Below are 14393 nucleotides of genomic sequence, written 5' to 3' on the forward strand. Positions count from 1 at the left end.
AGGACGTGGTGTTTTCTCAGCCCTTAAAAATGACAGACTCTCAAGACTGACAAAGTTCTAAGAGCTGTTCATGTGCCCATGAGTTGCTGGGCCAGACAAGGTAGCTGACAGGACTTAGAGGAACCAATATCTTTCTCTCCATAGATTAAAACATAATAGGCTCCCTAAACTGAAGCTGCTCTGGGAAAAGACAAAAGTAGGCATGCATGGAATCCATGTGCACCCTGGATTTCTCATCTTTAAAGGGAAGGGTTGGGTGAGGTATCTCCAGCCCGGTGGAATTTCCTCCCAGCAAGAATCGTTATCTGTCTGGGAGCTGCTGTTACTGTTGGTTATTTACTCATTCTCTGGGTCAGTAGGGTAGACGCTGTGGACACAATACACTCCACGCCTGGTGTTACCTGCTCTGTGCCTTTGGATGTGGAGTGCCCAACAAATATGTATTATGCTGAGTTGGGCTGCTTCTCAGTGAAATTGCTATTTCACCATTCCAGGAAGACTTGAATAGTTCATCTCCTCAACTTCCTTTCTGTTCCCTATTCTACTCACTGGCATTTATTTTTATTTATTTATATATACCAAAATTCAAAGCCAGATTCTGATTAGTTAGAGGAGATGCTTGGCTTCCATACTCTCTTGCAGCTTGCTCTTCAAGAGTGGCTAGGAAGCGGCTGCAGGTCAGGCTGTGGGTGGTGGCAGACATTTCTGACCAGGCATCTCTAAGTGCTCCAAGTGTCATTCCTGCCTCTTCCCTCTGTCTGGCCCCAGTAGCCCATAAACAGAAGCAAGCATTTGGAGTTGCTTCTCAAAGGCTGGAAGTGTGATGAAGAAAGTTCCAGAGAATCTGCCAGCCACTAGGTCTGCACTTCTTCAGTCCTGATCCCTGGCAGTTAGCTCCAGGGTACAGGAAAGACAGGCCCTAGCAAGCACCTGTTTATAGAATCATTTGTCCCAGACAAGTTAGAAGTTCAACTATGGAGGTTATTGTTACAGACTCTGGGTCATCAGCTGAGGCCTTCTACTTCTGAACCCCACATGGGGTATCAGTGCTACACCTCTTCCCAGACGAAAGGAGGTAAGGACAATGCAGGAGTACATTTTATTTCCAACTCTATTCAGCTTTCCACACTTTCTTTAGATCTATTTTACTCATCCCCAGTAAAACAAAAGAAAACAAAACAAACAAAAAAAACCCACTTGTCTTATAATAGCCGAGTTTGATAAACAGTGCAATCATCTTAATTAGGAGACAGAAACTGCTATGTAGATGAATATAACTAAGAGTGTTACAAAATTTAATATCACAGCTTTTGTGGGCATTAAATGTTTCATGACCTTGAGAAATCAGACTGAGACAGAGTGGCTTTGGGATGGTTGCCCTATGAGCTTCTCTGGCAGTGAGACTCCTGATTCTTTCCCAAGGCACTAACAGTATCACACACCATAGGGACAAGACAGTTCAACCTTCCATAGACCTATCAGCTGGCCGGTCCTCCCTCACCAGTTCTAGTTGGATGAAAAATAGTCTATATTTTTGCATTTTTGTTAAGTAATACTGTTATGTGTTTAAGGTTGTATGACACATTAAGGACAGACCTGGTAGTAGAACCATTCTCCAGCTTTGATAGATAGTGTCCTGCTTTGTATGCTGTTTAGCCAAGGGTTATCAGGTCCATCGGAAGCATCACTGATTTTAATGGGAATTTCGTAAATTCATTACCGATCCAGACTAGTGACGCAGTGTTGGTACCATCTGCTTTTTTTTTTTTTTTTTAAAGATCTCAGGCTTAGAGCTGGGGAGATGACTCAGTGGGTACAATGTTTGCTGTACACGTATGAGGACCAATGTTTGGTTCCTCAGTATCCATATAAAAACAAGGCATGGTGGCACTGGCCTGCAACTCTAGCAAATCCTGAGGCCTTGTTGGCCTCCCAGTCTAACCAAAGTGGCCAGCATCAGGTGTGGTGAGAGACTCTCTCCAAAAAATAAGGTGGAGAATGATAGAGGAAGACATTGAATGTCAACTCTGGTCTACAAACTCACAGAGTGTATTCGACACATGCATGTACACACACACACCACCACCACCACCACCACCACCAGCAACAACAACAACAAATCAAGCTTCCATGTAGGCTCTCAGAATAGGTGGCAGGTGGGACTTGATATTCCTAACAAGCTGTGCTGCCCACATCCCTCTCCATCATTAGGAGTCACTCATTGACTTGGAACACAAGGATACTGGAGAACTATGAAAAGAATAATGTTAAAAATACATCAAGAAAGTACAATTGAGCTTGTCTACTGCTAAAACAATAGAAAATAGAATTTCTTCAAAACCTTACAAAAGAGGCAAAGTTTAAAACATCTTTAGAATTAATTCTAAGTAGATTCTACTTTGGAAAATATCCCCTTTCTATTCTGAAACAATTAAACATTAAAATCCACAGACAGACATAAGGCCATCCCCGTTGAGGCTAACGTCTTTCCTTTTCCTCTTTTCCCAAAGATAATGGCCCCACCGCAGCCCAGCACTTCCCAGGCCCATGTGCTGACCTCGAGGCGACAGCCGGGCCTGCTGCACCTGCGCAGCTGTGGAGACCTGAGCACCTTTTCCCTGACTGGAAGGCCTAGGGAGGAGAGGAGGCCCCAGCAGAGAGCGGAGGCTGAGCGGCCACACAGCCTCATCGGTGTCATTCGAGAGACTGTCCTGTGAACTGAGGGACAAGGAGGGCCAGTCCAAAGGAAGGGTGTTCTTATTCAGAACTGTTCACTGTCTAGGAGTTGGGGGTCCCCCTGGGAAGCTCTCAGCAGAGGTCCTTGAGAGAACACTTATTGCTACTCTTTGACTACTTTTTTTTTTTGCTGACGAGGCACTAAGGTCTGGTCTGTGCGCTCCCAGGTGGAGGTGAAGGCAGGGAGCTCTCCATTGTTTGCTGTCTCTTGCAGCATCCCAAGGGGCACACATTGGGTGAGCAGAAAACAAGCTCAGGAGTCTTCGCCTGCCTTGCCCCCTCTGGCTCTTGTTGTTGCCAAGTTCATTCCCTTGCTGTAAGCAGAGACCTGCTGGGCTATTTATAGCTGCCTGTGGCCTCTGGCTGCTCAGTGAGAGGAGTTGGCAGGAGATGCGATGATTAACCCCATGTGACTGCAGTCATCCAGCCTCCTCTGGGTTACTCTCCAATCCCATCCTCCTTAGGAGACCTGCTAATTGGTGATTTTTTTTTTAAATGAAGGGCATTGAGGGAGAGGACTATGGTTGGTTCCATTTACTCATGCTTGCAAACTAGAACACCTAAGAGAGAACAGAGAATAAAGTGTTGACTTTGGAACTCTGGGTTCTGTGTGTAGTATTTGTGTGCCCTCAGATGACCAGGCCTTAACTCATAGAGCAGTGGTTCTCAACTTTCCTAATGCTGCGACCCCTTAATTAATATCGTTCTTCATGTTGTGATGACAACAACCATAAAATTATTTTGCTACATCATAACTGCAATTTTTCTATGGTTATGAATCTGAATGTAAAACATTTTTTGGAGCTAGAATTTTGTCAAAGTTGAGAACCATTGTTGTAGAGGGTTTGGAACTTGGGGCTGTGGTGTTCGGAGTGCCCCTGTTGGCCACCAAACTAGTTTCATTTCCACAGTTACCTGAACCTCACAGATAACAGTGCATTATGCAAGCCCTAGGTTGAATTCTACAAATGCTGGGCTTGAATGGCACCAAGGATCTGGGGTGGGACCATAAGCAAAATCAATAAAGCAGTTCCGGATAGGATTAGTGCTAAGAAGTAAGGGGGGAGTTAGTGAGGGCATCTTTGAGGAAATGATACTTGCACTGGGTCTTGGCTTTGCGGGCCAGGTGTTCCTCTGTTTCAGGCGGAGACAAGAGGCCAGGGAGGCTAGTGACCACAGACCTGTACAGAAGGAGAGGTGGGTAGGAACCTGGCAAGCTGTGTTCTGTGCCGACAGTGAGATGCTGTGGAAGTTTCTAACACAAGACAGATAAGCTTAGTCATAGTTTCAGAAGATCGTCATGCTACTTAGAAAAGAGTTAATGTGGATAGGAGAGAGAGCAAGGAGCTGGGCTAAGGTTGCCTGGGAGGCGAGCACTGAGCCTTACTGAGCCCCACCTCAGTCCTATGACGAGGGTGTTAAAATCCCATTTGATGCTCACGACAGCCCGCTTGCTGGGAGCTGCTATTTGTCTCCATTTTATAGGATAGTAATAGTTCATGACTTGTCAAAGGTCTCACAGAAGTCAAGGGGCAGAGCTGACATTCACACTGAAGTGGTTGGATTCAGATACCTCTCCGTGTCTTAGCTTCCCAGGAAGTAGTATTTGTGTTTCCTGTTTCTGTGAGCTTCCTGCTTGGTTCACGGGGCTCTAAACTCCCCTGGCTCCACAGCTACCACTTGTGCCAGGATAAGACTTGGAGAGCTCAAAGGTCACTGAATTTGGTGGAAAGTGGGCTTTGGGAACATCTGGAAATGAAGGAGAAAGAAAGGGCTATGAACAGGCTGGGTCTGGCTGACATCCCTAGTGAGCCGCATTAGGGGAGATTCATAGCGACCTCCCAAAGGGCAATTTCTGTTCTTACCACCTCCGCCCCATCCTGAGTGGGGCACACATCTCCTGGCTTCTCTAGAAATCCTCACTGTCACACTGCGGCTTGTCACCAGAGGCTGGTCTGCTGCCCGCAGTCAAGCCCGTCTTCCCTGTGAGTCTCTGCAGTGTCAGACCTCTGGCGTCACTGCTGGCTGCTTGCTCACACAGTAGACTGCCCATGTGGCCGTTGTCCAGCGTATCCACCCCAGTCGTCTTCTCCAGGTGGGCCCACGAGTTCTCAGACTACCAGGGTTGGTGAGAGGAGGTGCTGCCTATGCCTCTGTGTGTGGGCAGACCTTACTCACACAGCCTCTGCCCAGCCCACACTCCATTTCCTCCCTCGCTGCACCTCTTCTAAGTTCTTTCGCGGCCTCTGACTACCACCACTGAGCTCACAAAATGCCTCAAAGGCTAAGGGTAGGTGGTTAGATGTCAGAAGTGTGAAGCTTTGAGGCATGGTACAATGACGCTCCTGGCCATCTGTGGGAGGCTTTTTTTTTTGAGGGCGTGACACCAACCAGCTTCCAAATCATGACACTGAGACTTGCTGTTAGTTATGGATGCTCAGCCTTATCTTATGCTTGCCCTACCAACTCTTTTTTCCTCTTTTCTTTTTATTTAGATTAGAAACAATCTTATTTTACACATCAATCCCAGCTCCCTCTCCCTCCTATCCTCCCATGCCCCCTACTGACCTCCCATCCCATCCCTCTTCTGCTCCTCAGAAAGGGCGTGGCCTTCTATGAGGGAATCATCAAAGTCTGACTCATCATTTGGGGCAGGGCCTAGACCCTCTCAGTGTGTCTAGGCTGAGAGAGTATCCCTCTATGGGGAATGGGCTCCCAAAGTCCATTCGTACACTAGGGATAAATACTATTCCACTACCAGAGGCCCCATAGACTGCCCAGGCCTCCTAACTGACACCCACATTCGGGGGGCCTGGTTCTGTCCTATGCTGGCTTCTGAGCTGTCAATCTGGGGTCTGTGAGGTCCCCCTTTGTTCAGGTCAGCTGTTTCTGACCCCACCGACTCTTATTTATGAACTCTTAGCCTGTTTCTCTTCCTCTACATTTTGCCTCAGGGCTTTTACCCTTCTTTCTCTTTGTGTGTCATACTTTCACTGCTTCTCCTGCCTGGCTGTCAGCTGCCTGGTCTGGGTGTGTCCCTCTCTTTCTGCCTTGTTCTTTTCTTCTCTCTTGAGCCTAGATTTCTCCTCTTACTGTCTCTGCCTACAGCCCTGCCTAGCCCTCTCCTGACTAGCTATTGAATGTTCAGGTTTTTACTAGAGCAACCAGGTGCCTTAGGCAGGCAAGGGGAAACAAGAGCAACACATCTTCACATAGTTAAACAAAGGCAGCAGAAACAAATGTAACACATCTTTACATAGTTAAGTGTTCCACGGCAGCCTTCCTGAGGACAGGGTGGTTGCCAGCTACAAGCCAAGGGGGAAAGACATGAAACCTGAGATCACCATCCAAAATGCTACCAGGAGGCAGAGGGCTGCCTCAGTTTATCAGAACTGCCTCTGCAGAGTCAAAATGGCTCATGTAATTCTAGAACCTGAAGCAGTTGGGGAAGACTTCCTTCTCTTCCTTGACCCCTACCCTCTCTGTAATATTACAATATCGATGATGCTACCATATTTTATTGGGGGTACTTCATAGTAATACCATTCATTTTCCTGCTTTTGTGTGTGTGTGTGTGCGTGTGTGTAAATAAATAAAGTATTAACAACATGCATAAGTGCTCATGGGTAAACTGAATGTGTGTAGGGTAGACTGTTCTGTCATTAAGGGATCTAGAGGTGGGGACAAAGGATTTCAAATGTGACCAGAGCATTGGTTACTGAGTGTGGAAACATCAAAGGCTTCACTAGAGAAGTAAATGTCATTCAGGATGACTGGCTGGCTAGAACACTGTGCAATCAGGGTTGGCTCTGCTTCAGTGAGCAAGAACACAGTGCCCACTTTGTGAGATTGGCACAGGGTAAACCTGGACAGGGGTTCCTCCTTCAGAATGTTCCAGCAAGCTCTATATCTTGGTGTCTGAGGCCAGAGTGGAGGATTTTCCCAGCTTCTGCACTTCATGAAGACTAGCTCAGGCATGTCTGGCTGCCAGTTGCCCCGAGGCTTGCTTTCCTGCCTGATGGTGAGGCTCCGAATTCCAGCTGCCCGCCTGCTCTCCTTTTCCACAAGAAGCAGACATTTGCTGACGGCCTAACTGGTGCAATCTGGTTACTCTCTCTGCTCAGTTTGTCAAGTGGGGAAACGGAGGCACAGTCTGACTAGTGCAGCAGATGCGAGAGTCCACACTTCCCACTGTGGGACCAGAGCTTTTGGTTCAGGACAGAGCGACTCAGTTTGGGGCAAAAGAACAGCTCCTGTCCCTAAACCTGTCGTGGACTAAAAGCTTTTACAAATGATAGTAAACTGACCTGACAGAAAAAGTAATAGCATAGCCCCTTTCTCGTTAAAGAGGGTTATTTTTTATCAAGTACTTTTAGGTTCACTGGAAAATTGAGTGGAACGAACACAGATTCTTCACTGTCCTCTGCCTGTCATAGGCATATCCTCCTTTATTATCAACATCCTCACCCGAATCACACATTTGTCACAATGGGCCCATAATGACCACCCAAGTCCGTGTGCGTGAGGACGGAATGAAGTCCTGAGTGAATGTGCATTATTGTCATGTCAAGGACCCCAGTGCTTCAGACCCATGGAAATAGCAAAGTCTTCCCTAGGTCAGGAGCAGAGGAATGACAGAGCCTTCCTATGGTCTAAGTATAGGTGTTACAAATGACTGTTAGCTAAAACCAGTGATGTAGACACCATCAACCATGGTGTCCTGCTCCTGGACAAGCTGAGAATGCTCTCCTAGAGGGAACACCTACCAAGATTATCTCACCTGCCTCCTCATTATATGCATATAATAAATGTTCCTCCTTGTTCAGCTGTATACAATGAGCCCCCCCCCCCCATGGTGTGCAGTAAATGAGCTGCCTTTCTGGGCTGCTGCTGGGTCTCCATTAGAGAGCCCAGCACACCCGATCTCAGCCTTTCTAGGTATGTGTGTCTGATGCTTTTTCATTCCGTAAGCTGTGCAGGTCAAGGCAGAAGTGCACATGAGTTTACTTTTTGTGTATATCTTATGGGTATTGACAACTGTGTGCTGTGTATCCACCAGTACAGTAGGACAGATAGTGGTTTATCTGTGTAAAGCCCTCTTTATTCTGAGTATTCATTCCTGTTTCCCAAAAGACACAATCTTTTGCTGTTTCCATAATTTTGGCTCTTCTGGAATGCCATGCAATTCTTATGTTAATGTTTCTTGGGCGACATGAGCAAGCCAGTCTGGTCACCTCAGATAAGGTACCAACAGCAAACCAAAGTTAGGATTCCACCCAAATTTAGTCTGGTGAGTCAATAATTTATTACAAGAACATGGGTGTGGTAGAATATTATTTTAAAGTATGTGACTCCAATTTATATTGTGGTTGTTTGACTCTGTGAATCTGTGATTCCTTGCCTGTCTAAAACACCTGATGGTCTAATAAAGAGCCAAATGGCCAATAACGAGGCAGGAGCAAGGATAGGTGGGGATAGCAGGCAGAGAGTTTAAATAGAAGGAAAAATCAGAAAGAAAGAAAGAGCAGCAACAAGAGAACCAGGAGAGGAGGATGTCAGGGGCCACCCACCCACCCAACCAGCCAACCAGCCAACCACTCAGCAGTCAGCCACCCAGCCAGCCACCCAGGTGAGATATACAGAAATAAGAAAGATAAAAGCTCAGAGGGAAAAGGTAGACTGCTTAATTTAAAATTAAGAAAAGCTGACTAGCAATAAGCCAAGCTAAGGTTAGGCATGCATAAGTAAGAATAAGCCTCCGTGTGTGTGTGTGTGTGTGTGTGTGTGTGTGTGTGTGTGTGTGTGTGTGTGTGTTTGGGAGGGGAACTGAGTGGTGGGCCCCTTAAAAAGACCTACAGAGCAAACATCCCCAAAGAACACAAACATCACACAGCACATGGATGCCCCCAAACATCAAGGCATAGTCTCATCCCATCATAGATGATGACTTCATGGAGGCTGCACCATGGGGCCTCCTTTAGTTAACCCTCCAGTTCAGGTCTGCCACAGACTTGGCTATCTTTGTCTTGTTTTATTTATTTATTTATTTATTTGCAGTGGTTAATGGCTGCCAGCCAACGTTATCTCTACTCCAAGATGGCAATGGGATGATCCTGTTACGCTCAAAGGAAGAAGCCAGTACTCAGGCAGTGGTTGGTTTAACTGAAGTTTTAGAGCAAAGGCCCCTGAGTCTGGCAGTCCCTACAGGCCAAGCTCTGCCTTCCATCCCAACACACCAGTTGTGGAAACAAGAAATGATGAAAGGCAGAGAGAGATGTTCATTGGGGAGGTCAGCAGATAAGGGGGTTTGGTGACCCCAAATTTGTCTTGGGGTCTTGGAGAGAGTTTTGGTTCAAACAGGATGAACTGTGGCAGGGGGCAAGAAACGTGCATATTTAAGCAGTCAGGGTTTGGCCCCTCATCATCTCATCTTTTGACCTTCAAGATGATTCAAAGTTGTCAACCATGGCTGTTGTCGGAGGGCCGTGTCTGGTTTTTCTAAGGTGATCTGCTCCAGGCGTATCCTTCCCTCATCTTGTGTGTGGTCTATCCTGCCTGCCAGGGTCTATCACCCTTGGAACCCAAGGTGCTGCAGGTTAGGGTCAGGACTTGGGGTTTTAGCTGTAAAGGGGGGTAGGGTAAGGTGGGTGTCTCAGTTTTCAGGCACACAGGCCCAGAAAGTGACTGTAGGGCAGCTTACTAGCAGGAATTTCACCCAAAGTCAAGGAGACGGGCATAAAATGCAGGCGGAGATGCCAGGCTTTTATTCTATTCCAGTTACTCCGTGAGCTCAGGTGAGGAGTCAGAGCTTTTTGGCAAAAGTGGCTTCTATATGCCTGGTAGCACAGCAGCCGCCAGCCTGTAGCCTTTTCAACCAGCTGCTTTCATCAAGAGAGAAATGCACATCTAAGCTTCCTCATGGCTTTTATAATTTGGTAACTCAACCCTTTTAATACTACTTCACGAGTCATGGCATCAGCCAGGCAGGTCCTTTGTGTCGTGTAAGTTAGACAGCAGCATAGGCGAGGTCTACAGCGCAGGAAAGTGAGTGTTTATTACAGGAGAGTACCCTAGGCCACTCCAGAGCCCCAGGAGGCTGTGCCATATGCAGATCAGCCATGAATAGAGTTGTGTATTCCTTTTTATGGCGAAGGCTTGGAGCAGGTCTGGGGGACACAATTGCTCATGGCTTGAAATGTATGTCTTTGTCTTAGAATTACCCTCATCTCCACAGAGATTTTATTATTCCAAGTCTACTGTGCTGGGCCGGAGAGATGTCTCAATGGTTCAGAGTGATTGCTGTTTTCCCAGAGTTTTGTTTCTAGTACCCATGCTGGCAGCTCACAACCACCTGTTAGGCCAGCTCCAGGGGATCTGATGCCCTCTTCTGGCCTCATAGGGTACCTGCACAAAGTTTGTATTTACCACCACCGTACTACACACACACACACACACACACACACACACACACACACACACACACACACACACACACGAGATGGGGAGGAGGGAGGAAGAAAAGGAGGGGAGGGGGGGGATGAATAATCAAAAGACCAGACAGACCATGATGACAAATAATAATGAAGGTGTGCTGAAGGTCCTTGGGACAAGGACGGTCTTTGGTCAGATTGGCAGTTTCTGGTCTTAACTGGTTTGCCCTTGCCTTCTTGCTTTTGTTTGCTTTCTTGAGTGTTGCTGCTTCAGCAGGACCTGCAGATTCCCTGGCTCAGTCACAAAAATGGTCCTTCAGATTAACTTTCAAAACTCCTCTGTTTGCTTTCTGAACTTAATCTTGTCTCTGGCCTATATTGGCTCAGAGTTGGTCTGGGGCCCACTCCAGTCTGAGTCACCAGTTTCCCTTGAACCTGTTCTCTCTAGTGGAACCTGGGAACGTCGAAGAGGGGGACTGGAAGGGAGCAGGAACAGGTGGGCACGCACCCTTGGTTTGTACCTCCTCTCTGCAGCTGAGGTTTCCTAGAGAAGCCAACGGTGCCAAGGCCCAAGGCTCTGTGAGTCCCTCAGCATTAGGAGGAGCTGGCAGAGGGAAAGGGAGCCTCTGCCAACCTCTCCACCCAGTGGGAGAGGAATTCTTGAAGCAAACAAAGGAACCCATCTCTACCTTTCCCCAGGCTGCTGCAACAGAGAACAATGGAGGGGACCCTGGAAAAGGCCCCCACAAAGCCATCTTTGTTGACAAGGCTTCCTCCCTGGGGCCTCTAAAAAGCAAGTCAAGCCTGCAGCCAGAAGTTACCACCTTTCTTCCATGTTACTCTGTTAGTCACTCAACAGGTATTTACTGCAGAATCCTAGGCAGAGGGCCAGGGCTGAGGAGAGAAGGGAGGGAAGAAGGCCGTGTGTGTGTGTGTGTGTGTGTGTGTGTGTGTGTGTGTGTGTGTGTGTGTGTGTGTGTGTGTGTGTGTGTGTGAGTCTCCCTAACAAGTAAATGAACAATAACAAGAGAACAAGTATTAGGTTCAATAAAAGAAAAACTTCCCACTGGTTGCAGGGAATGTGCAGGCTGCATTCAACTTCCGGCTGGTTACAGGGAATGTACAGGCTGTATTACAGGGAATGTGCAGGCTGTATTACTGGGAATGTGCAGGCTGTATTCAACTTACCACTGGTTACAGGGAATGTGCAGGCTGTGTTACAGGGAATGTGCAGGTTGTATTCAACTTCCTGCTGGTTACATGAAATGCGCAGGCTGTATTCAACAACAGAGTGTTACTGCAGTGAGCTAGGGGTCAGATTCAACCGGAGCACAAAGACATTAGAAATTTTTAGCAGGAGAGTGTGGTGGTGGTGGTGGTGATGCTGGGTTTGAACCCAGGGCTTTGTACACATGAGGCAAGCCTGCTCCTGAGGAACCACACCCCAGCCTTTGGGTAATTCTCAATTGATCAGTTCAATAAAATTCAGAAGGCAGGCCAAAGCCAAAAGATAAGGTGAAGAATGAGGAATTGGTCAGATCTGAAGGGGGCAGGTTTTGTTTTTGTTTTTTGCTTTTGTTTTTTTGTTTTTTTCCTGAAGTTGGACCAAGTGGGTCAGGGACAGCACCTGAGCATTGGAAGGGGACGGAGTTTAAGAGGGGAGGGAGATGCTGGGTTGGTCCAGGAGAGAATCTGCAGTCTGTGTCATTTTCAGAGTGGGAAGCTGTGCCACCCTGCTCCTTGCCTCAAGCTGTGGCTCTTGAGCAGGGAGGCAGTCATCTTCCAGTAGCTTGGCAAGCTCTTGTGTTTTGCCCTAAGGAAAAAGCAAGAGCCAAAATTCCGGATGAATCATCGTTTCTCTCTTGCCAAGTGGCTGGAGGTCCCAGGTCTGTGGAGGCTTTGCCAATCCCTGTTAGATACTGTGCGTGGATCCAAAAGGAGTGGTTCACAGTGGACTCGGGGAGAGGGATCAGGCATGAGAGGATTCCAAGCAGGGAGAATTGTTGGAAGTCTTCAACTTTTGTTGGTGAGCTGCTTTGTCTGTGTGTCCCATGCCAGCTTTCAGAAGAAGGTGAGCAAGTTTTCAATGGTAAACCCAACTCACCAGCCAGAGGCATCCGGTGGGGAGCACTGCCGCTTTATTGTGTAGATCAGGGGCCAAATATTCTGTGAAAGAAATTCACTTGCTTGAGATTGCATAATCTACAAGTAGTAGGACTGTGGTATCTGTTTTTGCCTCTGTCATGAGCCATTGCTCAGTTCTCCAAGGACACTGATGCATGGAAATCGGGAGGTAAAGAGAATAGACACACACAGGGAGTTGAGACATCAACACCATGACATTACTTCTCCTTAAATTTTTTTTACATTTATATATGTTCTTCTTTATTTATTCGTGTGTGTGTGTGTGTGTGTGCGCGTGCGCCGGAATGCACATCTTGCAGAGTATTTGCAGAGGTCAGAGGACACCTTGCAGGAGTTGGTTCTCTCCTTCCACTGTGTGACTCCAGTCCCAGAGACTGATCTCAGGCCGTCAGGCTTAGCAGCAAGTGCCTCTACCTGCTGAGCCATCTCACCGGTCCAACAGGACTTTTCTAGAAGGAGCCATAAAGACACCAAGTGTGGATTGCATAGAATCCCAGCACTCAAGAGGCTGGTGATGAATCATGCATTCAAGGCCAGTCTGGATTACATAACAAGATCCTGCCTCAAAAAATGTCTGACTTTATTTATTATGAGCTCTTCTATAACCATCTTTTCTTATCGCATTGGCAGGTGTTTCTAGTGCAATGTGGAAGAGCGTTGATAGATAAACATTGTTACCCTTTTCTGGATCCTAGAGGAAATACCCCTGATGATATCTTACTTTTTTTTATTTTTACTTTTCGAGACAGGGACTCATGTGTTCCAGGTTGGTTTTGAACTTCTGAACATCACCTGTCATGTGCTGGTAATACAGGCGTGTACCGTCATGCCTGGTTATGGGATGCTGGAGATTGTACCCTTCATACATGCTAGGCAAGAATTCTACCAACCGAGCTATATTCTTAGGTTCCAAGGTATATATTACTTACCATATTAAGATGGGTCTATGCCATGATAATGGGTTTCTATTGGTAAAACTCTTGAATTATTGAACAAACCTCACTAGTTCGTGATGCATTATTTCTTTTTTTTCAGTTTTCCTCCATTCTGTTTTTTCTCAATATATGTTTTTATTTAAATTAGAAACGTGAATGTTTCACATGTCAGTCCCTGCTCCCTCTCCCACCCCTCCTCCCTTGTCCCTTCACCAGTTCCCCCAGACCCCCACCCAATCCCCACATCATTCCCCAGGGAGGGTGAGACCCTCCTTGAGGGGGATCTCTAAAGTGTGTCATTTCATCAAGGGCCCTTCCCCATATGTCCAGGCTGAGAGAGCATCCCTTTATTTGGAATGGGCTCCCAGAGCTCATAAACCATGGTAAACACTGATCTACTACCCCAGTGATTTCTGTGGCCTCCTCCCTGGCACTGCATTAATGGAGTCTGGATCAGTCCCCTGTTGCCCTCTCATCCATCAGTCTGGGATTCAAGAGCTCCCCCTTATCCAGGCAGCTGTCTTCGTGAGTTTCATCATCATGATCTTGACCCCTTTGTTCATCACTCCTCCATCTCTGTCACTAGGTTCCAGGGGGTCAGTTCAGTGTTTAGCTGTGGGTATCTGTCTCTGCTTCCATCAGTCACTGGATGAAGGTTCTAGGATGGCATATAAGGAAGTCATCAACCCTATCATCAAGGAGGGGAAATTAGTGTAGTCTCTCTACTATTGTTTAGTTTGCCAGTTGGTGTTATCCTTGTAGATCTCTGGAGATCTCACTAGTGTCAGCTCTCTCCTCAAGCCTATAATGACTCGATCTATTATGGTATCTCTCATCCTGCTCTCCTCTATTCTTACCTCGACTCAACCTTCCTGCTCCCTCATGCCTTCTTCTCCCCTCCTCTTCTCCCCTCTCTTTTTCTTGGTTTCCCTCTCCCCTCCCCCGATGTTCCCAATTTGCTCAGGAGATCTTGCCTCATTCCACTTCTCTGGGGTATCATGCATCTCTCTTGGGAACTTCCTTGTTTCCCAGACTCACTGGCACTGGGATTGTAGGCTGACACTCCCCTGATCCATATCTAAAATCCATATATGAATGAGTACATACCATGTTTGTCTTTTTGTGCCTGGGTTACCTCACTCAGGAT

At 47.0% G+C, this 14393-nt stretch overlaps 1 protein-coding gene and 1 long non-coding RNA gene across 3 annotated transcripts in view; one reads left to right on the forward strand and one right to left on the reverse strand.

The window, feature by feature from the left end:
• Window positions 1-3333, forward strand: part of Fam189a2 (family with sequence similarity 189 member A2) — a 100084-nt gene extending 96751 nt beyond the window's left edge. For both annotated transcript variants that reach the window (XM_040746287.1, XM_040746283.1), the window contains exon 11: window positions 2511-3333. In XM_040746287.1, coding sequence (XP_040602221.1) covers window positions 2511-2717 — 207 coding nt within the window. In that variant the 3' untranslated portion in view covers window positions 2718-3333. The remainder of the gene's footprint in view (window positions 1-2510) is intronic.
• An 858-nt stretch (window positions 3334-4191) lies between these two features.
• Window positions 4192-5242, reverse strand: LOC121134305. Its single transcript, XR_005871379.1, has 2 exons — window positions 4602-5242; window positions 4192-4485 (listed from the first exon to the last, which is right to left on the reverse strand). It is a non-coding gene; the product is annotated as an uncharacterized LOC121134305 (long non-coding RNA).
• Window positions 5243-14393: the final 9151 nt, after the last annotated feature.

This window comes from Mesocricetus auratus, unplaced genomic scaffold, assembly GCF_017639785.1.
Source record: "Mesocricetus auratus isolate SY011 unplaced genomic scaffold, BCM_Maur_2.0 Super-Scaffold_4256, whole genome shotgun sequence".
In the NCBI taxonomy this organism is placed as follows: Eukaryota; Metazoa; Chordata; class Mammalia; order Rodentia; family Cricetidae; genus Mesocricetus; species Mesocricetus auratus.